Genomic DNA, 25,287 nt, shown 5'->3' with positions numbered 1-25,287 from the left:
TTTATTCTTATGTAGAATCTTAATTATGTTTAATTACGACGATAGAAACCACATTTCAGGTTTCAAGGACACAACAGCCTTTATCTCGTTTCATAAAAAAAATTACAAACTGTATTTAGGATTAATGCATCTAAATTTTATGGCATTGCAGTAACACGAATCTGACTTGTGGGGTCGCCAAAAACAAGATTTTAAACCATCATATTGATGCTTTAAAGTACAGGTACTTTTTTTTTTACCTTCTTTTTGGATCATTTATTCATTCAAGATAATATAAAATGTGAAAATGTTTGTGAATCAAAAGACGTTTTTTTTCAGCTGTCCCTTCTCCTGTGACAAAAATGGGGCGTGATCATTTGTGATGTCATCAGGTGAAGGTGTCAGCGCCATCTCATTGACTTTCATAGTAAAAATAAGTGAACGTACAGTGAAATAATGGAGAGAATCTGAGAGATTTTTCACTTCTATGCGCAAAAGATGATCGGAGAATCTTGATGATAAATTGAGGGACTCTGAAGATGACATGCACAATATTTGTATTTACTCCAGCTCACAGTATTTTCATATTCCATTGACATGATTTACATGTATACAAATAAAATAGTATGAATATATGCTGATAACGAAAAGTGACTCCAAATAACTCACTCAGATGTTCTTCTCATCAGCATTCTGCTGTCATCCTACATCAGCAAATAAACATCTTCCTAACTAAAATAACCACCAAACATGACTATATATGTATTAAACTTAACTAAGGCCTGGTGATTTTAAAGCTGAGATTATACTAAAGAGAAGATAATAACTATGGCAAACCAGGATCTCCCGCAGCTACATGAACAACATGAAACAGCTGATAAGAACATATGATATAGAAGGAAGTGAAGCACTTACATGGTCCTGGATCCTAGTATGACAGTTATGCAGCGGAGCTCACCTCGATCAGAGGGATTCTCAAAATTCATGTGTCATGAGTGTCTTTAAAGAAGAGTTCCTGTTGATGCCTTACTACCATGGATTTAAACTACCGTTAACAGTAAACATGAATCAGCAGTTCATTGGGAAAAAGAAATTCCCTGCTCAGCATTAAGTGGCTGTAATGATCAATAGTAATTAAACTCACACAAGGAGCAACATGGAGTCTATTTCTATTTCATCGGTCTATAACAGTTACTTTAAATACACATGAGTTTCTCGCTATGACTGCTAAAAGCTCTTCCTGGACACAGAAAAGGACATGGATTGAACTGGATTTGGCTCTTGGGAATAGTGACCAATGTACCAATTATCTGTTAAACTAACCGAGGTAAAAACAAAAGTCTGCGATTCATGAATTATTCAACGTTTTTTCAGCGTCCAAAAATCTCTCTTACCTTCAGGAGGTGGTTCCTCTTCAGACAAAGGAATCGAACAAATCGGAAACACACAATGGGCCAAAAAATCATTACAAATGTGAGGGATGAAACAAACACCTTCATTGAATTCATACTTGACATTAAAGGTCAACTAATGTTAAAGCCCAATTTTCACATGTTTCAAATGTTGAAGTCTTCCTCTCCAAGATACAGTAAGTCTTTCATCATGACCATGTTTTGAACTTATTACTTTATAAAGTTCTCCCCCGTCTGAAATCCCAGCGAACGAGAGGTTACGAGATCGGATTCTATTGTCTTAATAATGGTTTTACACATCCTGATCTGTAATCAGGTCCGCTTTGTTTATACAACAAGTCCCTGGAGGAGGAGACATCTGGGATTGATGACGCGTGGTGACAAACCTTGATGTTTGACCTATCACAGCAGAGTGGGTGTGGTTACTATAGACACGATTTTAACTCCAGAAAAATCAAGTGTTTTCAGTGGGCGGGGCTTAAGCACATTTTCTACTATAGATCAATTTAAGACTCAGCACAATAGTTGTTTAAATTATTTCTTTCTGAATAAACCTGAAAATATTTATCTATTTTATTTCATTCATGAACTTGCTTTTAAAATAACTTCATTTTAATAATTAAATTTACAGTTATGGTTAGTTTATAATTCGATTCTTATCACAGAGTTAAAGTAAAATAAACAAAAACATGTTTTGAATGACAGTGGAACACATTTAAAAAACACTCAACAGCCCAAACAACAACATTTCTTTTTGCATATAATATTTTAATATGTGTATTGAATAGCTCAGACAAAAAAAAACACCTGAGAAATAACTGACAAATGATTTCAATATAACTTTTTTCTGTAATATATTCAATTATGTATATTACAACTATAATCACATGGTTCAAGCATATATCAATATATATCATATACACAAATATATCTAGTGAGAGAATACACTCGTATGGTACAGTAGCAGTAAAGGAGGGGGAGTTTGTCCGCGGAGAAAAAGAATGTAGGAGAGAGGTGTAGACACGGGTGTGTGTGTTATTCGTGTGTGTAAATATATCTTTTTCAATTTTCATATATCGATATATATCTGGATTAGATATATACTACAAACAGTACAACTCAAAAGAAGGAATAGAAAGACAAATAAAAGGTATAATTGAGTGTGTGAGAGAGAGAGAGAGAGCGCCAGGTGAAGGATCGTCTCAGATCAGCACCATAAAAGTCCATAACAACATCAACAACATCAACAAGAGTTCAAACGCTTGCAAAGGATTGTGCGTGTCCGGTTTCATGTGTGTGTCTACATGCTGAAGGTTCTGGTCCCCGTTCACACCGAGGAACCAGGGAGGGGGGAGTTTGGGGTTCTACCTGCACCCACCGAGCAGATAAGAAAGAAGGAATCGTTCGTGTCTGGTGCAACTCGAAGAAAAGGTCTTCTAGCTAACAGTCTTTTATTGGCGTCCAGTTAGTCGTCGCTCCTCCCTCGTTTGGCCGTCGAGGTAAAACAAACAAAAAAACAAAAGCCCTGTGATCGTTGCGAGAAAAAAAAAAACCCGACACGGAATCAAAGAGAAGTTAACGAATCAAGTTAACAAAGCCCACAACGGAAACAAACACAAAATTAAAAAGAGTTGAAAACTATACAATATTTGTTTTGTTTTTCTTTTCCCGATCATTCCCGCCGCCATCGCTGCGTCAACGCTTCCTGATTCAGATCAGTCTCAGTAGTCACATGACCACGAACATTTCAGTTGCTGGTGTTGAACAGAAGGTCGCGGCACCCGTTGCGCAATCTGGAGAAAAAAAACTAAAACGGTGTAATTTTCCTTCGAACTGTTAAGTGAATTAGCATGAGCTACTGTAGCTTCTACCTGTTTTCATCCGATGTTAGCAACCAGCACTTTTTTTTGGTTTGTTTCACTCAATTCATCCACAAATGATTGATGTCTTTGCCACTTTACCACGTGTGATGATTAATGCTGTTATTCAGGTTGATCGTTCAATGATCAAAAAAGGTTGCAAAAATATTCTCTTTTTTTTTTTTTAACCTTGAATAAAGATCGATCAAAAAAAAAAGAGGAAATCAAGGTAGTGTGGACGCAGCCATGGTTCTCCCGCCAGAGTGAAATACCTGATTCAACCTTTATACATTCTCTGTTTTCGACTCCTCCGTCCATTTGAAACAAAAAAGAAAAAAGATTATTTACTCATCGATCGACAGCTGGAGACAAAATCTCTTCATGTGGCCCTGCGACTGTCCGGCTAACAGCCCCTCCCACTCCCGTATATAAAATATACAAAAGATGATCTCCAAAAACGCTGCTGTGATCTCTGCTAATAGAAAAATATACAGGAATCCTTTTTTTTTTAAATGTTTTTTTTCTTCTTAAATCTCTATGCGGTCCAGACCAAAAAAACCTCCTCGCCCCCTTCTCGTGGACTCCATCCTGCCCAGTTCAAAAATACTCTCCTATTCATAGAAAAAAAGAACCCTGACCTCTGCTGGCTTTTTTTTTGTTGTCCGCGCCGTTCGAAGTGAGATTCCACCGGCGAACGTGTGAAGTCAACACCGTGTTTGAGGCGGCGGAGCAAACGGGGCCGAGCGAACTACTCGCAAAGAAATATCACGTGACTCTGAGTGTGAGCGGGTGACGCTAGGTGGTACATCGAGTGAGTTTCGGTGAGTGATGTTAGCGCGCCCAGTGTCACATGGCACTTATTGCAAATCTACGCCGTTCCTCCGCTCCTCCGCTTTCGACTAAAGTGCTGCTGTTGTCGCGGGTTGTACCCATGTCTTCCTCGGATTCCACCTTTTCTCGCCCGTGCGTCCTCTTACAAGTCTCCGTGTCGACTCTCGTACTTGTTGATGACGTTCCGGCAGCGTCCGAGCTCCTTGCGCATGTCGGCCACTTCCTGTCGCAGGGCGGCGTTCTCCCGCTCCAGGAAGGCGGCGCGAACCGTGATCTGGTTCTCCTTCAGCCGCCGGGCGTCCCGCGAGCGCTTGGCCGCCTCGTTGTTCTTCACGCGGCGACACCAGTACTTCTCGTCCTGCAGGGGGCGCCGGCATTGTGTGTTGGGTGTGTGTGTGTGTGAGGAGGAGGAAGGTGGGGGAGGAGGTGAGATGGAGAGAGAGGCAGAGAGAGAGAGATGGAGAGAGAGAGGAGATGACAAGGATCAGTTTGGTGATGGAAGGACGACAAAGATGGACGGCATCATCAATAATAGTCGTACAATTACTGCGTCTCAATATTTCTTGGGATGTAGTTAATGTAACAGTTCTAAATGTTTACCAAAATACTAGATTAAAATGTGAGAAAAGAATATATGATTAAAGTTTAATATCATAAATATCTTATGTGTTCATATTAAAACACACATTATTGGATTAAATTACGTTTTGTTACACATTTTTTCCTGATTTTGTAAGCAATATATTACAAAAAAGTTTTTAAACATCATATATTTCTACTATAAAATATAATTCAGTGTTATATAAACAGTAAATTAAGTACTTATGGACATATTACAATACTCGTGATCTTGTACAAATATTTTTGGGCAAAAAAAATATTTCTTTATTTATTATTTCTTTCTACCTTTTATGTACAGTATTGAGTATGAGTAATCCAAATATAATTTATACTAGATTTTCTAATTCTTTTCTCTGCTTTTTATATCTTGTTTTTAAAATAATTTGAAAGAAAAGGTAAACAATATAAAGAAAAAAGTTCCTTCAATATAAATATATATATATAGACTATATAAGACTATTTCTTGTGATGTAGTTAATGTGACTTTCCAAATTTTTTTACCAAAATGTTGAATTGAAAATGTTAAAATATGATATCATATATAAACAGATTATACAGAACATGTTTGTATGTGCATAATTAAATATATATGATCGGAATTACGTGTTAAAAGTTCAATTCTTTGACGGTATTTAATCCAAATATAACTTATCTACGTTCTATTTATCAAACATTTTCTATAAATAGAATTAATATTATTAACATAACGAGAGTCATGATTATGATTCTAGACTACATTTTTTTGTCAAATAAATGCAAAATGCTTTTGTTTTATTCCTAAATTCATTAATCCAAATAGAACTTGATAAATATTGGGAATACTTTTGTCACAGGTGGACCAGCCACCAAACCAAGGATCTGAGATCTACCTTTTGTTCGTTGGGAACCAGCATCTTGCGAGCCTTCTTGATCATGGGTTGAGGTTTCAGCTCGTCGTCGCTGAACCGGTGCCGTCGCGGGTCGAACGCCTCCTGGCCGGGCACGCTGGACAGCGCCAGATCCGCCGGGTCGGGGTCAAAGTTCACCTGAATGTCACTGTTGCCGGTGGCGGCCGCCGGAGGTCCGGGAGGGCAGGACGAGGAAGGGGATTGATCCGGAGGCTCTGGCTGACCTCCTGAGAGAACGACATGGAAAACAAAACATCAGAGTCAGTGAATAGATAATAAATATGGCGGGTTGATATCTCTGCCTGAATATTCCTGAAATATTTGTGTTGTTGTCTGTTCTGTCCAAAACGCATTATTCCAGCAATAGCATCTGTTTATGATGCTTCAAATCACATGATGTTTTGATCAGTTTATCTTGATCCGTAGCAATCCACCGTATATTAGCATAACAATTCATTACTTTTTGACAGTTTAATATCAATTTTTTTGTTAATTTTAACTACTTTATTGTTGGACTGACGTGTTACTTGGATATTTATTTTAATATTCTGAGGTTTGGAATGTTATTTTTCATGGGACATGAAATATTTTTCAATTTCTGATGCCGTCTGTTAAAAAATGTTAAAAAAAGTATCCTCGTAAACTAGAAGAACAAAGACTCAATGTCTTATGATAGTTAAGGCTAAACTAACCAGTCATAAAGCAACATGTTATCTTTTACTCGAAAACAAAGTTTTGAAAAAACTCTTACCATAGTCTTGTTATACGACTAGATTTTTAAGACATGTCTCTCAATTAATCTCGTTATTTTTTCATTCCTATATTTTTCAATTCAATGATCTTGATCAACCACGGAGAGGCGCTATTGATTCATAGACACAGATTTGTCAGGGCAATGAGTTCACTTGAGTCAGGACTTCACATCAAATAGCTTCTCTTTTTTTTTCATTTGACCTCGGATTAAGTCGAAGGCTGAATATAAATATTGAGAAGTTCATTCACTGCAGAATGAAAACGTTCGCAGCAGCAGGAGCTCTTTTCGTCACCATTTATTTGCTGATATAATGTGTGAGAATATTGGAAAGTGTTTGTATGAGCTGAGAAGATGTGCTAAGATTAATTGTGAGCCAGTGAATTTCCTCCTTGATGCTCCCGGCCTGAGGCTATGTTGAGTTAGTCGCTTCACCGAGTGCAGCACAGAACAATCAGCAGTCTATTTTCAGTTGTGTATCCAAACCCTTCCAGCGCTCTGGCAACTCTTTATTGGGATTTGAGAGAAAAGGGAATTTCACTTTCAGAGGCCTCTGTCGGAGGTCCCGGTCTGGTGGAGCACACCTGAAACCAGTCAGGCTTCTCAATAATAATAGTAATAATGTTAATATATAATAATAACTTTAGAGGATTTGTGACCATCAACATCACCACGATGTTAACAAGCACTAGCATTCATGGGACAGTTACTAGAACATGGGCACAACAAAACAAAGGTGTGTTCCCAATATATTATATGCAGCAGTTAATGCGTCTGAGAAATTGTGAATTTTCTGTTAACCTTCCTAAGTACATCTCATACAAAAACTTCTAAAATTCTGTATAGTACATGTAAGTACTTTCTCAAAATATGTTACCGTTAACTACCAAATCCTCCATTGTAACCTATCTCGATCCCATCTTTCCTCTCTGTGATATCCTTTCTCAATCCATGAACCTCAGTGGTTATCTTCCTCCCTTCCTTTCACCTGATACTATAACATTCACCATCATAGGTCTGTCGTTATCCATCAGCCACAACTTTGACCATTGTTTGCACTGTGGATATTGTCTCCTGGAAGGGAAGCCTCAGTTACCATGGTTTCATGAGCCAGACACCTTCCTATCTCTGAACACTATGACCACATCACAAAAAAAAATTGAGGTTGAACAAAAAAACAAGAAGCACAATGTCAGGGTTTGTTCCTGTACAAAGTTTATTTACAACTACATTTAATTAATGACTAGGAATTCCTTACCAGACACTATCAGTGGGATTGACTTGTTCCAGATCATTATGGGATCATCAAAAGACCTCCTAGAACTCGGTGTTCCAAAAATGTTTCAGACTTAAGTTGCTAATATTTGGTATAACCTACAATGTTATCTTATCTATTAATTATTCTTAAACCAACCATTACAAATATTAAAACATTCACCCACTCTAAGAACTGCATGTCTTCTTGAGTGTATTTGTTCATAGCTGAAAACTAGTTTTCCTATCACTACTTTTAAACATGAAGCCTTCTATATTATAACATTAACCAACCAACGATTTTGATATTTCTGCTTAGGATCTTTAAGTAAAACTCATTCCGGGTTGTCGCGCAGCAAAATACTTGCCTTCAATATCAAATGCTACTGCTAATGCTTAGTTTATCCATGATATACATGCAGGTAGCTAGTAGGTTTTTAGGTAGAAAATATAGACAGATTGGTGGATGGATGGACAGATAGGTAGGTAGTTAGGTTAGTAGATAGTAGATGTATGTTGTGTGGTAGGTAAGATGAATGGGTAGATGGACAGGTAGGTAGGTAAGCCATCAGATACATAGCGAGGTTGTTAGATAGGCAATATTGGCGGACTGACATATTCTTTGACCCTCATATGATAACACGATTCTTTAATGTCCATGACACTGGACTGACGTGGATTTTCGACCTCTCTCTCTCCGTTGTAAGTGTCCTTGGCTTGTCTTCACTAGGATGAGGCCTTGGGCTCAACCCAATACAAACTGAAAGGATTAGATATTCATCAAGCCTCTGCGGCACAGTTACTATAATACAGTATCTGTCAGGATTTAAGTGTTCGATAGATTGTTGATCAGTACTTCACTTGCATGTGCGTAGAAAACAAATGTTATGAAGACATAAATGTATAAGAGAAGCAAATGTCTCTAGAAGAACCTTGAACCGCCTCATGACTGCAGCAGTCAGAGAAGTAACCAGAGCAAGATGTTTAAAGAAAGTCGAGACTGTTTAATGTTTCACTGCAAACAATAGCCGCGAGGACCGAAATATAAAACATTTAAAATGCACGTGTCATTTGTTTCCTTCCAAATATTCAACAAGTACCTTTTCTTGCCTTAACATCCATATTGATTTTGTTTCCTCTGGGTATTCAGTGTCATTTCACTTCCATGCAAGATAGAAAACTGTCCAGATTGTTTTGCTTTGGTTCTGATGAGGCCAATCTACTTCTAAACAAGAACTCACGTGGCAACTCAAACTGTTTATTGGACATAATGTCCCACTTAACAGGACACTTTCGGTAAATGACCAAAAGGAGACTTTTTTCCAGACTTTTTGGAGGCTCAGGTGGTTTGACAGATCAGGGCTAACTACCTTGAGGACTGTCAATGACTCTGACCTTCTGCGATCCATCGTAAAGTTTCGGAAATCGTTCTTAAGAGATGCAACGCTGCCACCAGGGAATCCCAAACCTCCTTTTCAAAAGACAGAGTGAAAGAGTCTCTCAATCTATTCCACCCACAGTCCCTCTATCAACAGCATTTTATTTTAGACTCAAGGTCCCTTTACAAAGAAACATTCAATTGGCACAATACAATAACATTATACACTAAAAACAATACAAGTCAATAAAACAAGGTGGTTACAACGGATGAGAAGGTTATGAGGAACAGGTAGGTATTAAGGTTTCGTTTGAAGAGGGGGACAGAGTCAACGTTACGGCATGAAAGGTAGAGCTGGTTAGAAATGTATGTTATATTGATGGAAGATGTGGCGGAGGAGGGAGGAGGTAGGTTATGAAGAAGAGGGGGACCCAGGACAGAGCCCTGGGGAACACTTGCAGTGAGTGGGGAGAGGTTCGGAATTGAATGAGTTCTGTTGTATGAAGTGGTTTGTTCAGTTTTGCTTTACAATTTGGTGATTGTCTGTTGAAGAATTCTAGCAGATGTGTCCTCTGGACACCTCCTTATCCGTCCCCAGTCCAAAAAGACGCAGAACTTCCTTGATGATCAGTGGGTGCGATAGAGATTCAAAGCCACGCTGATTTTTTTTTTCCTGAAGCATTTTTGTCCATGCATTCCGCATTATCCGACTTCTGCTCCATCTGCTCGAGTACTGGGCAGAAACTACATCAAATTAACCTCGGCCGGCCTGATCAGATGCTCCAGCAGCTGGACCGAGCTCAATCCAGATTAGTCCACCCAAAGCCTCGTACTAATGTCGTCCGTTTTGGGCCAAAAGTTGAAAGCAATCCAACGGCACGGCTCCCCCTGACCGCTGGGTAAACATGGGAGCGCACTTTCATTTCCTGCGAGACTGCGGAAGCACTCCGTCGAGAATTCAACCGAGATTATGTTCCTTCAAACTTTTCCACAAATCAGAATTTGGATTATTTTAAAATCTGCTGCTGATGTTTGTTACTTTTCAATGATTTTTTGTGTGCAGATGACAGTGGAGCTGCAATCCTGAAAACATCTGCTGTTTAATCTGAAATCAGCGGATTTGCCTCAGGATGTCCTGATCCTCACATGGAGGAAAACCAGACTGATACACAGATAAATGTTCTACTGGGATGTTTGCTCTGTTGGCCGCTGACGGCAAATCACTCTGACGAGAACACGCACTTCAGATTCTAATGTTCTAATCATATTTCAGACTTCAAGTTGAACTAGATGAGCTATGTTGTTTTATTTAACGCTATCAATCGACTTAAAGAGTCATCATGTGACATAAGAACTAACCACTTCATCGCTGTGTCACGGACTCTCATGAGTAAACGATACAAACAGAGATGATTGATTATCACCGGCTCTCTTCCACACGGCAGCGGCGAGAGCGGCTCTGACGCCCACAACAGCAGAAAATAGACTTGTTCAGGTGAAAGAGTCGCAGAGAAAACTCGCTAAACGATGCTCTGATCCTGCTGCCTACCACAAGAACTGATCCCAGGAAAACTCTGATTATTCTGCTCAGAAAAAGACTTCTGATTCTCACAGGATGAGCCACTGGCCACAACTTTGACTTGATACAAGAACAGGAAGCGTTTGTTATACCAGCAGAACCGAAAAGGAATATCCATCTTACGATTTGAAGTTCCAGCCACAGTGTTATTTTCAGCAGTACTAGCAACGTTGGGGCTAAATAGTAAAGGAGTGAAAGTACAACTCGGCTCAGAACATCATAAAAACTATTGGTGGTAAATAAGACACTATTAGCTTTAGCAGTGTTACCATTGTTGTCAGAACAAACATGTATTAGCAATATACATTTGGCATTAGCACTACTGCTAGTGTCAATATTAGTACAACTCACATTATGTTGACAGACAACTGATAGTTCTGCAAGTTATAGCAACAATAAAACATGACAGCGTTTATAATGAAATGTGTAATGATGTATTGCATAATACACTACACTATGCTATATGTATGCTTTGCTATACGGCTATGCATTGTATTTTACTTTATTAAACAACACCATGATAAACTGTTATTTGCTCTGATACACTATCCTCTACAATACAGTACTATGATATGCCATAATACATACTGCATACGATACTGCTTCTAAGTATACTATACTGTACTTAATTTCTTCAAAAAATGCTGTACAGTATGATTCAATACTGTATAATTCAATGTGGTTGCTAGACATTGGATAGATACGATGTCATACTATATGCGATTCCATGAGATGTGATTTGATACGAATCGATGTGTTAGATTCGATGTGAAAGATACAATGTGATACGATACGTTTCGACACATTGTGAAACCATACGATTAATATCATTTTGTACGGTACGATTCCACACAACGTGATAGGATACAATTAAACACGATGAGGTACAATATGATGTGTGATATGATAAAACGTGATGTGATATGAAGAAAACGACTTCAGATTGCCACAATAACAACATGTCTGCAGCACCACCCGTGCTCAGATTATAGTCCAAAGTACAGATATCAGTAACACCAGCCAAAGTACCAGATCACAGCAATGCAAGTAAAAAAATCAGTACCACAACAAGATCCTGGATCATATTCTGCTGATGATTCCATGGTATTAATAAACACAGTATAAGTACCACCAGAGCCAGGTTAATACTACAATATGGATCCTGCACTGTAATTGGCTGAAAGAGGTGGACTCGACCCGCAGCTGTTCCATAGTGACAAAGTCAAGGAAACGCACATGGAATGTAAAGTAGGATGTGTGTTACGTAAAAAAAAAATACCCCCTCCCTGTAACATAACTCTCCTGCTTTGTTTGGTTTCCTCGTGCGGCCTCCCATCATGCCACACACTTTTGACTTTAGGGTCAACAGGTTGACATTGACGGGTCCTTAGGAACACAGATGGGTGAAACTTAATCCACCTTTGTTCGCGCTAAAGTAAAAGACAAAAGACGAGGAATTTACAGATGAACTAAAAGCTCAAAGACGACCGAGAGGACTTGTCGGTCCGAGTCACTGTCGTGAAGATGAAGCTCCTCCTCAGAACCAGTTTTGATTGTGTCCCTGTCACACATGAAAGTCAAGCTCACAAACATTTTTGTCATGCGCACACATCACATGGACACACATGCCTAACACAAACAAACAATCCAGTCCAGGTGACACGCCCTTGATGTCAACGCTGTTATGTGACCAGACGGAGGCGCTGATAGCGATCCTCGGCTCCACAAAGGAAGCGAGTGACAGATGAGATTGTCAGGCGTGTGTTCGAGGAGGTAGACACCTGATTTAAGCCAGGAGATTTGTGAGTCACCTCTACACGGCAATTTCTCCAGAGAGAAAAACATCTACTCCTCTGTTGTCTCTCCATTTCCTCCTCCTCCTCCTCCTCCTCCTCCTCCATTCTGGCTCGTTCTGCGAGGGCACGTGACGTGGCTGCGTCACATGGCCGAGCGTGTGAGAGATTTCTCAACATGCGAGCGCAGCAGTCGGACTCCTGACTGTTAACTCCTCGCTCGCCGGCAGGCAGCAGCCGACACTCCCACAGAGGAGTTTAGGAAGGTCGGGATCCTGATAATCCCATGAGCCGCACCAGCGTGACATCAGCAATATTCTGCAGCAGGCAACAGCTTGCGGTGAGATGTCGGGCCCTTGAAGCCTCCTCGGTTCTCGACGTCTCATCTGTATTCTTCACTTTATTTCATTCTGATCCTCAGAGACATTGCTATAGACCTGTGCAAAGTGTGGTGCGGGGGCCATGGCAGCCTTCTGAGTGCATATATATGGCCCTCATGAGGTTAGATTATCAACTGTTTAATGGAACAATGTTTCAAGTATCTTCTTTCTTCTTTAGAAAATGTTCTTCCATTTTTACCATTATATTTTTGTTCATCTCATAATAACACCATTTTCCTTCTTCCTTTCTTATGGCTCATTTCAGATAAGCGGTGTAATGTTGGTCCTTAAATTTCAACTAATGTGTTAAGTGTGTCTTAAAATAGATATTTTAGTAGATAGATAAATAGATAATTTAGAATTAAATGTATCTTTGACTTCTATTTACATTAGAAAATGGGCTTAAGCTCCACCCAATGAAAACGCGTTTTTCTGGAGATTAAATATTGTTTATCATAACCGCACCCACTCTGCTGTGATTGGTCAAACATCATGGTTTGTCACCGCCTGCCATCAATTCTGGAAGTCTTCTTAAGTTTCTTAAAAAGTGGGGTGTGATTACAGCTGGCTGGAGGAGGAGTGAAGCCATTATTAAGTCATAATGGACTTCGCTCTTGTAACCTCTCGTTCGCCGAGATTTTAGACAGGAATAAGTTCTAAACATGGTCATGATGAGGGACTTACTGCATCTTAGAGAGGAAGACTTCAACATTTGAAACATGTGAGTCAGGAGAGTTGTGTTTTTATATTAGTTGATCTTAAGAAATGTACTTCATGAACCTATACTTTACTCTTCCACTGCTTTCACATACACACACCGACATACAAACACTGGCCATTAGCAAGGAATAAAAAACAAATGTAAACAAATACAACATAAAGATGAGAGTTCGTTGTGAGTCGATTCTGCAGCCTTCCTACGACAGATCCAACAACCCTGGCATAGAAAACGCTGCCTCTGGTGTGCGACTGTTGTGAGTCAGAGGGAGGCAAAGAACGCCACCAGGCCTGTTGACCTCAGCAACACTGAGGAGCAGACCACCATCATGGCTAGCATATTTATAGTATCTTTCAGACATTACTATTTAGTGTGTTTATTATTCTTGAGCGTATTTTATTTTACTTTGAACTGTATAATTAATAAAATAGTTGAATTGATACAATTATCCATTTTAAGTTGCCTAATTTAGTGAGTTTTAATGTATTTTCACTTCACATACACTTGATTTTCCATTTCAAAAATATCCTTTAGCTTTTCAAAATGTACAACTTGCTCACCAAATATATAAACTCTTAAATAAAAAAGGTTCTTATTTCTAAGTCTAAGACTTCTACCGTCCTGTCATCTTCACTACCCTCACGTTCTTCTCCACCCATGTTTGACCCCATTATGGATTTTTTTTCCATCCACTTCACCTCCTCCTGTCTTCCACACCTTCGCTCTCCTGCGCCTCACCTCCTCCCCCGCTTCGCCTGTTGCACCTCCTCCACCTCCTCCCCTGCTACTCATGACATACTCATACGTATCATGCTTTGTCCTCACCTCCCACTCGCTCTCTCTAAACTCATCCCTCACCTACTCCTGCTGATGTACAGCACACATTAGCATCCCATATTTTAACATTTTTCATTTTGTCCTTAAGTGTGAGGATTTAAATATTTCAAAGACGGGAAATTCAAGGATTCCCGTCACCAGAGTGAAAGTTTGAGCGAGAAAAAAAACCCTCCAGATGACGACGGATTATTTATTTAGGACGGTTAATTTTTCCCTTCCGACACCTTGTTTACCCTCTCCTCTATTTTGGGCCGACCTTTGAGTCAAAAATCTGTGGTTGTGTTTTGAGTGTGTGCGGGGATGAGCTCGGGTCACAGCTGGAGCTGCAGATCTTTCAGATGTTCCCATAGCAGGAGTGGGATTTGAGTGGAAGCTAAAGTGTAGATGAGGATGAGATTATTAATTCCAGTCCAGTTTCTTCGCCTCTCGCTCGCCTCCCTTCATCTGCACCATGACCTCAGGGATTTCTGGCTGGCTGCGTCGTGCTCAGGTCAGTCACGTGTTTGTAACGCACACATGCTCGTGCACAGACACACACAAACACACGCGCGCACACACACAGTGGAGCCTCCACAGTCGGATGCAAATACCAAAACAAGAGCATGTGCACGTACGTGTACAGTGTCAGGGAGCTACACACAAAACAGCTCTGCTTCAAACACACAAAAAACAAACAAGCTCAGGCCTTGCAGCGCTGTTTTTCTATTTTGGACACAGTTGCTTTTCTTCTCTTATTCCTGCAACAGATTCTTGCTTCAGCGGCACCTGATCATGAAATGTGAGGATTTGATTCTCAATTTCCTTTTCAAAGTAGCTCTAAATTAATATGTGGATTCAATTAATACTTAAATCAGCCAGTCATGTCTGGTCCGAGGGGTCATTGTTGGCCGTTTGGTGTGATTTCAGTGGCCCGTCATAAAATGTGTCCTGTCCATGCTTCGATACAGTCTATTTCGATTCATAATTCATCATTTTCAAATTGAATTTTAGTGAAATAGTTTGACTCTTCAGTTTTGGATTAGATTAATAGAATTGAAAGCCCAAATAAATGCCCAAACATCATCTTTAAAAACTACTGGAGCTGTTTTTTGGGGGGTTTTTTATGTCTATAAATCGCAAAAGATTCATTCCCTTAACAAATACTGTAAATATGTGCTTGTTAATGGATGCAGTGCTGTTTAATATCCATACGATATCACTTAGATATCGAAATATTTAGGTCTATCAATGTTTTCAGGTAGTTTGACTTGGATCAAATCCCTTTGGAAACATCCATTTTTTAATCAAAGATGCCTAAATAAACAATTTAAGTACATTCAATTCCGAGTCCCAAAGGTTTCCTATCTGGATTTTATGATGGAATGGAAGCGAACAGCTTAACTTGATGGCAGTGATTGTTTTTAGCAAGAGATGCTAGAGTTAGCATTACCAAATACTACAAATAATACCAACCATTATAAAAATGAGTTCAATTCAGTCTGTGTACTCGTCGAAAGGATGATATTTAACGGATAGATTGGAGTCATTTTCATCAATATTTAGCAACATCCCAAGCAGGAAAAAATGGTGCAGCCATTGTTCATACAATGAATAAGAAATGTCAACGTTGTTACGTCTCCTACTCCTACACTGTATCCTTACCGTCCACGTCCTCGACTCCCATATATGGTACTACACTCACAGGATTAAGGATCCTGATTCAAGAATCCCCGAGACAAACGTACCCTGGAAAACTTGACCCAACTTAAAATAACTCTTGTTATTCTGTAGACTTATCCAGAAATAAATGTATACAAGTTCATTAACGGTCGGTAGAAAACTACAAACTACAGTTTCTCTTAAGCTGGACTTAAACCAAAGACCTTTATGAACCGAGGCACAAAGTCCTCAGTGCTGATCTTGTCGATAACACATGCAGTACTGGTATGCCACCAAGTTTTGTCAATTCTCATCCAATAATCGTCTCTAATTTGGTCTTTCTTGCCGTGACCACGGATGGAAGCGACCACCAAACGTGTCCCTGGAGCGCTCACATGGAATTATCTCGTTCGGGGTAAAACCCGAAACACGGCTAGTGATGAATGTCGACTCACCGTTGACGCACTCGCCCGCTCCCATCATGCCGGGAGGCTGCTGAGGTGGCGGCTGAGGTTGGACGGTCTCCAGGCCCAGCAGCGAGGAAGAGGAGGACGAGGAGGACATGGACGAGGAAGAGGAGGAGCACGATGGCGGAGAACCGGGGGGACACTGGGAGCTCTGGTTGGGCACGGCGGACTGGGAGCTCTATGGAAAAAAGAAGGTATTTTAGCAGTGAAGGCGGCTGGCCAGACACAATGTATGTTCACCAAACAGGAAGTCGGACTTTGATGTCATTTATCACTTAATGATGACGGTCTCACCTGAGAAGGTATCATGGCGCTGGTTGAGCTGGGTCCATTGTTGTGCATCCCCATCCCGTTCTCGGTCAGAAACTCCTCCAGGTCCATGTACTGGAGCTGGAACAGACCCCCGTCACAAGGCAGCGTTCTCTCCCACAGCAGCGGGCCCAGGAAGGCGGACTGGGAGTTGGGCCGTAGCGTGCCTGATGATGCCATGTTTGCGGCGGTCCCTCCGGGGGCGATGCCCATGGAGTCCTCGTCCGAGTCCACTGGTTTGTCCTTGTCTGAGGGGCAAGAGAGACACAGTCTTGTCAGTTGACGTGAAGATCTCAGGTTCTGGTTCTGGTTGTCGGAGCTCGCGGTCGTGGCCAGAATCTCTGTTCATCGACTTGTGAATTACGGACATGATCTTTGCTACGAGGACGGGCACCGTGGCAACAATGAAAAAGTCTTTAGTAAATTGAATGATTAAAACATGCTAGAAAATATCGTAAAAAAGCAGAAACAAAAATGTAAATTCCTTATGGAAAATATTATCAAGTCAATTTAATTTTATAAAAAGTCTATTTAACCATAAATGCTTTCTTTTTGAGTTACATTTAAAGAAAAAGTGTATATAACTTTACATTTTAGCCTCAAATAAATGATGAAAAATCCATTATTGAAAGTAAATAGAAATAATAAAGTAAGAATAAATAAACAAAGAAAAATATATTTGAAGAACCCGTTTTTTAAGGTTTATTTTTATAGAGAGATAAGCGACCCTACTACTGATCTCTAATTATCAGATAATAAATCAATGAAATTCTTTTAGATCTTTTGAATTAAAAATTAAATTGATTTAAAATTAATAATGAAGAAAAAAGTCAAAGAGAAGCATATAATAAAGAAAAATAACTATGAACCTGGATTTAATTTTTTTTTTAATTGTGGATAGATGAAACGATCATACCTTGTTTAAAAATGTAATGTGGTTTTATTGTTCTAAAACAGTTAAGCTCATAATTAAATTCCAATAAACCAGTATCATGTAGATGTTGAGAAGAATATTTCAAAATAAGAGAAGTTTTTAATGGCCGATGAGGTCTGGAGAAAATAATGAAAAAAACTTCCTTTTGGGGAAAGAATATTTTGGTCAGGATGTGACGAAGGAAATCTTTAATTTAAGGAGTATTTTAAGGTTGTTTTGTGGAGCAGTTTTCAGGCAGTTAAACCTGGTCAAAGGTCTGAGGGACTCCACCGCTCCACTTCCTTTTTACATTTGAGTTAAGTCAACCAAGTTTTCTGATGTACTTGTCTAACCTTCATAATGAAGCCTCCTGGAGCTCTGACAATGAGAGCGATGCTTCATGAAGCTTCATCGCGACTCAAGACTCAAAGGTTAAAGATCTTTTTGGGAATCAACCAGAATCATGATCTGCTCTCGCACTCTTCGATGTGCTGGAGTTCACCGTCTGCACTTTCCATTCCAGCTCCATGTCAACGGTCGTCTATAAATAAAGTGGATCGATGTGAACTTTGACCCCGGCAGTGAACTCGGACCAGTGGAAACACGGGAGCATCAATAAAACCTGAGCACGGTATCAGTGGTGACGCTGTGTCTTGTTGGCTGAACCGAGAGAAGGGATGACAGGGAATAGAGAAGCAGTGATGAAGGAGGAGCGACATGTTCATGTACCAGCTCACATCTTCCTCCGACATCTGACGACATCAATCTCATTCCTCCTTTCTCTTCTCTTACTTCATCCCCCCCTTTATCTTTGTACTTTCTCCCCCCATCTCCCTTTAATTCTCATGGAGACTTTCACTCTTCCTTCAGTTCTTTCTTTAATCTCCATGATCGTTCTCTCTCTCCATCCTGTTTTTTTTTCTCTCAGCTGCTTCTCCGTCACCATTTTCTCTCTAGTATTTCTCCTCTCCTCCGTTCCATTGTCTCTCTTCCTCTGTCCTTCCCTTTCTTTCCACTCCATCTGTCTCCATTCATTAGCTTACACCTACTTTCGTTTTCTCTTTTCGAAACCTCTTCTTTATTCTCGTCGCTTTTCTAGAACATTGCTCTATCGTTCAACCTTCTTCTTCGTCTCTCCCTCCATCTTGAGAGTTCTTTTTCCATTCGCCTGCTCCCTCCATCCTGTCGGTTCCGATCTTTCTCTTCTTTCCCCCCCTCCTGCGTTACATCTTTTACCACTACTGTTAATCTCATTCCAGTTTCCTCGTAACATTCTATCTTATACTATCTTACCATCCCTCAGTTTATCTTTCTTTTAACGTCTGTAAGGCTATTTCTTCTCTCTCTCATCTGCCCGTCCTCCCATGTCACATTCTTCTATCGTTTTATCTTTCTATTTTTTAATCAATGTACTTCATTTTGTCACATTGTATCTAATACTTCCTTTATTTCGCTCCATCCCTCTTTTACATGCTCTCTTTTATTCACCTTTGTCTACCACTCTTATTAGCCCACCGATATTTTCTCTTCTTCACGTCCATGACTGGTTCTATTAAGGTTTCTGCCTCAGAAGAACACCAGCAAGACTACTTTGACTACTGTTCAGATCATCAGGCGGCCTGCTTACTCTATTTTTTAAAGATATTTACGATGTATATTATTGATATTAATTTCACCAACAGCATAGATTTTTCGAAGGTTTTTCGGAATTTGCGTAATAAAGGGCATGGTTAGCTTGACTATAAAGTCAGCGGCCATAGCGGGAACTAAAAGGTCGTTGTTTCAATCGAAATTAAGTGCGTCCGATCTCCACCTACACTGGAGTCAACATTTTATTTTATTTTTTTAACACTGAATTTGCTTACACAGATGTAATGTATTGAATTTTACATGGAAAACAACAGTGTTTTTCAAATTCAAAGTCAGATTTTGATGCTGAAAAGATTATATCGACAGACATGAACTTCCATACTATTATCAGCATTGTTTCAGTTCTTCTGAAAAGACATTTAGAAATGTGATATCATCATCAAATCCTTTCCCAGAATCCGGGGTTATGTTGGTAAGAGCTAAAAGTTCTCAAGGCACACGAGCGCTTACGTCGATTATTTTTCAAATTTCAGACGACGTCTCACTTCGTCACAGATATACAAGTAAACACATGCAACGTGATTTAACCAAAAGCAAACAGAGACAGAAAAAAAAGGAGGGAAAAGACGACAGCAGGAGGAGCAGACGGAGGAGAGAGCCGTGTTGGAGGGCGACAGATGAAGAAGGGAGGATGGACGGAGAGGTGGAGGTGACGTGAATGAGAAGGTGGGAAATTTCATCTTGACGCTTCATTGTTGCCAGCTCAGGAAAAACACACCCGTGACGCTCTGACAGACACTTCTAAACACACGTGCGGATCCATGTTTGCGCCGTCAACGCCGACGCTGAAACTCACTTATAGACACGAGTTCAATGAGGAAACACTCGACACGGACACACCCAAGAGATCCTCGCCGTGCGGACGGACACGTGTGGAGAATAAAGGAGTGGACTTTGAACAGGTGTGTCCATCACAAAAGGGACCAAAATCTTTTAGAAGTCTAAAGCGAGGGCCAAACTAAATGCATATTTACCAAACAGGAAGTAAGATTTTTCATAGTCTATTTATTACCTGAGGATGAATTTAGCTTAAATATCTCACCAAACGAACTCCATTTTAACTTTTTGTTGACATTGATCATCTCTTAAGTCCTTTATATTATCACTGGCATCTTTAAAAGTCACCATATCAAAAAAAATGAAAGGAACACACACACACAAAGAGAGAAAATACACACATGGTTACACAAACACTGAGGTGATACATCTTAACATCCACTTTGGAGACAAACTTGTGGAATCATCAAGACTTGGACCCACACAGAGAACCACACTGAAACCCTGAGGACATGTTTATATCCTTTTATCACCTCATACGCACACAACAGGTGAGTGACACCACCGTAAGTGGGAGGGGCTTCTACAGGTGTGTGCTACGCTACTTCCTGATATCGCTGTCAATCATTAATTACAGATGAATCCAATTGAACCACAAAATGTGACACGACAAGTGGTGAATATATTTACTCTGTGTTTCTAGCAGACACACAATCATGAGAGTGTACACACTTGACCAGAAAGCAGCAAAAGTGAAATCATGGGAAGTAGGAATAGAAAGAGAAGCCGGTCAAAGGAAAGATGGAGTGATAATTCAATGGACGGATCAGGAGGAGAGAAAATGCAAATGCAGTCAAATCTGAGGAGAACGTAAATCCAGGGAGAAGAGCGAGGAGGGCTCGTGCGACATGGAAATGTGTGAGATCTGAGTGGGAGTTTTGCGAAGGCGTCAAACTAAAACATCCAGAGAGAGGCAGGAGGGAAGCCATGGCCGCTCAGACAGTAGAGACAGAAGCTGTACTTCAAATAATCTCTTTTCGCTCGCGCCGTGCGGCCCTGAACTCATCATCGTCGGAGCAGATGAACACAAAAGGCCACGATCTTTCTGCCCTAAGCTGCTTTGTGGCTGGTCATGTGACCAGGGCTTCAGCTCCCACCACTCAAGATATCAAAAAAATGACTCGTGGAAGAGGATTAACTGCTGCTCCAGCAGATGGCGCTAACTCACAGAATGTATCGTGTTAGTGACATGTGAGAGGCAGGAAGAACTGAAATGAAAGGATTTATGAAATGAGGCTAAAAAAATTGATTTTAAAACAAATAAGTTGATTTTAAAATATATGCATCTTAGTGCAAACAATTAGATTCCAATAAAAGAAGTCGTATTTTAAAATGTAACTTTTTTTAAACCTTAATTTGAATATTATCTCATATTATAGTATGTTATCTATTGTTTCAATATAGCAATCATTTATTTTTGCCAAAAAACTTTTAAATGTTATACTAATTCGAATAAACCAAGGATAATACATATTTATTCAACGGTAACATATCGATAACGTGTTTTTAAATGTTGTTTAGTAGAAGTTTTTCTTATCATTTATTCAACATTCCTTCTTGCCCGAAAATTATATCGTTTTTTTTTTTCCAAAGCATAAATGCCAGATGTCTCTTCATGTTATTTTGTTCTCCACTGAACCTATGCCCTCCATCGACGTTCCCCCACGACAATTCCCTCCACGTTTAGAGAGAAAATAAACCTTCACGGATATTTTTTCTCAATCCACTTTGACTCATTTTCCGAAGATAGATCGATAACCACAAGAGGGCGCTGTGTAAACCAAAATAACGTTACGAGGTAGACAATCAGTTGAAACACATACTTTAAGCTAACTTTGAATTAAATGGTTGTCGGACTTTCTCTTATTTCACAAAACATTAACAGAAACGTCAGTGAAGTGACGGCGAAGCTTCATGAAACAGTGTCGTCAGTTTTACCTGAGATACGATGTCTGGGAGAATAAGTGTCTCTGGTTTACAGTGTTTCGTTACGATTGCGACTCTCACCCGTTGATATTTTAGTTGATAGTGTGTAAAGTGTAGCGTGACATTTCACACGACAACCACAGGGGGCGCCATTCCCGATCCAAGTTTGAGTCCCATACATTACTTTGTTATTAAACAATTTGTGAGGAAATCTTGAGGAAGTAGCTTTGGTCACGTGTGTGTGTGTGGCTGTTTCAACCAAAGATAATAAAGAAAATCTGTGAAGACAGTGTGTGTGTGTGTGTGTGTGTGTGTCCATGTGACTGGAGTGGGAAGGTGTTATATTGGACACACACACTGAAACCATATAGCTGGAGTAGACAAGGAGCTACACACAGCTTATAATATTTATGTGTGTGTGGAGGGAGGGGGTTTATGGGGAGGGGGGGGTTGCACGTGCATGTTTGTGTTTACAACACTCAAAACATCCATCACATGTATGTCAGATATATCGCGCATGCGCATCATCCTACTGTGCTAGATAAGTTACACGAATATTTTTTCATTTTTTAAAATCATGACACCTTGACGTGAGTGACGAGGGTGTGTGTGTGTGGGGGGGGGGGGTCGCTATCACGTGCACGCGCTCACCTTTCATCATGCGGCAGTCTTTGGGGGATCTCTGGTCAGCTTTGATCGGCAGTTGCAGCAGCGACTTCAGGTTGGTCATGGAGGTCAGGTGACCGCCTTGAGGGACACTGCCGGCCGCGTTGGTGGACCCGAACTGGGGGCTGGTGGCCCCGGCGGGGAGGTCCGGCGGCAGCAGCTGAGTGAGGGGCCTTGACATAACTTCCAGGACGGATGGGGGGAAAGGGGGTGTGGATGGTCGTGACCTGCAGACTCTTTAACTTCAACACTCGAATAATCCAATTAAAGAAGTCGAAAGACTTGGTGGACAGGTGAGCGCGCGCTCAGGTGCTCCGCTGCTCCCCCAGCCGGTCCAGGGGTCCCCCGTGTGTCAGGAAGCGACCGAATACCACCATGTTGAACTTCTTCTAATGCATCCTCCGGTCCTGGAACTATAGAGTCCGCGGTTCTGGTCCAAGCCGAGCAGATGAACGAGGGATGACAGTCCCAGCAGGAATGAAGGTGAAGCGACGACGGAATCCACAGGATATGGAGGAAGAAAAATAAAAATGGGTTGAAAATGAGCGATAAACACAAAGTGACAGAAATTAAGATGGGAGTGAAAATAATAATAATCTTGGAGTGAAGCGAGAAGGAGAGATGGAGCTGATGACTTCTTCTTTCTCCCTCCCTCTCTCTCCCTCCCGGCCTCTCTCTCTCTCTCTCTCTCTATCACACACACACACACACACACGTCTCTCTATTTTCGTTCTTTCTCTTCACCCCCCCCTCCCTCTCCTCTGCCAGTCAGCTGGAACCAACACGGGCCGCGCTTGTGACGTCATCGCTCACGGGGGAAAAGACTCTGGGGGGCGTGGATCGTTTGCATAGAGCGTTCACGCCCACATGGCCTCGCCCCCCCATCGCACAGAACGGTGAGGCGTTCAAGGTTCACACGGGTGTGGGAAACGATGTGGTGGCAGAAATAAACCTGTATTTAATTAAGAATTCGCGACATAAAGTTCATGTTAGGAATCTTTTTTGAACTTTTAATAAAAAAAAATTTGCGAGATTAATAGTTTTTTGTATTAAAAAAATGAAGCTGCTTTTAATCACCCTTTCTTCAATCGCCCTAAATTCATTGAATAATTATAAAAACATAATATTATTGTTGTTATTATTATTAATTATTATTAATAATAGTAATGTTCAGTTTGGTAGTAACAGCATCCGTATGTGTAGTGTGGAATAACAACATCCTGGCCAGGGTCCAGTTTGATATGACTGGAATGTTTTTTTTATTTTATTTAATCAATATCTGGTAAAAGACTACTCAGTAGACAAGTACTTTACCAGTTGTTTTTTACTGGGTTGTGTGAGTAAGTATTACAATTCTACCAAAAGCTGAGTTATTTTCATTTTGGATTATTAATGCTAATATGTCAAATACTACACTCACATTATTGTCTAAAAATATAATACAAGTTTTATTAATGCTAATATGTCAAATACTACACTCACATTATTGTCTAAAAATATAATACACGTTTTATTAATGCTAATATGTCAAATACTACACTCACATTATTGTCTAAAAATATAATACAAGTTTTATTAATGCTAATATGTCAAATACTACACTCACATTATTGTCTAAAAATATAATACAAGTTTTATTAATGCTAATATGTCAAATACTACACTCACATTATTGTCTAAAAATATAATACACGTTTTATTAATGCTAATATGTCAAATAATACACTCTCATTATTGTCTAAAAATATAATACACGTTTTATTAATGCTAATATGTCAAATACTACACTCACATTATTGTCTAAAAATATAATACAAGTTTTATTAATGCTAATATGTCAAATACTACACTCACATTATTGTCTAAAAATATAATACAAGTTTTATTAATGCTAATATGTCAAATACTACACTCACATTATTGTCTAAAAATATAATACACGTTTTATTAATGCTAATATGTCAAATACTACACTCACATTATTGTCTAAAAATATAATACAAGTTTTATTAATGCTAATATGTCAAATACTACACTCACATTATTGTCTAAAAATATAATACACGTTTTATTAATGCTAATATGTCAAATACTACACTCACATTATTGTCTAAAAATATAATACACGTTTTATTAATGCTAATATGTCAAATACTACACTCACATTATTGTCTAAACATATAATAAACGTTTTATTAATGCTAATATGTCAAATACTACACTCACATTATTGTCTAAAAATAAAATACACGTAGGTTGAAAATATGGATCGACATGAGCTGCTTGGCGGAGGTCTGCGCTCCAGTAGCTTTTTTTTTTTTAGTCTGGATTTTCTAGCCACAATGTCATCAGCTACATGGAAACAGGATTATATTATCATTACTTTATTTTCTTAACATTGTCGCGGGGGCCTGGAGTTGATCCCATGTAAACGGGACAAGAATTTGGGGGAGACTTTACCTTTACCAGAAAATTATTCACAAACACTCCCATCCTTTGGAAAATTTAGACCCGAACACTTGAAAAAATGTCAAGAAAACTATTTTAATTTTAATAACAGGATAAATTATATCGTATATGTAAGTTGACATGTTTCATTTTA

The 25,287-nt window shown here is 39.7% G+C and overlaps 1 protein-coding gene across 1 annotated transcript; it reads right to left on the bottom strand.

The window, feature by feature from the left end:
* Positions 1–2,565: 2,565 nt before the first annotated feature.
* dbpa (D site albumin promoter binding protein a) lies at positions 2,566–23,333 on the bottom strand. Its single transcript, XM_087787180.1, has 5 exons — positions 22,671–23,333; positions 16,679–16,941; positions 16,373–16,562; positions 5,572–5,816; positions 2,566–4,439 (listed from the first exon to the last, which is right to left on the bottom strand). The coding sequence occupies exons 1-5, from the start codon at positions 22,864–22,866 to the stop codon at positions 4,224–4,226; spliced, it is 1,110 nt and encodes a 369-aa protein (XP_087643306.1). The 5' UTR covers positions 22,867–23,333; the 3' UTR covers positions 2,566–4,223.
* Positions 23,334–25,287: the final 1,954 nt, after the last annotated feature.

This window comes from Callionymus lyra, chromosome 3 (genome assembly GCF_982586985.1).
Source record: "Callionymus lyra chromosome 3, fCalLyr1.hap1.1, whole genome shotgun sequence".
Lineage (NCBI taxonomy): Eukaryota > Metazoa > Chordata > Actinopteri > Syngnathiformes > Callionymidae > Callionymus > Callionymus lyra.
This window is presented reverse-complemented; position numbering and strand designations above follow the sequence as displayed.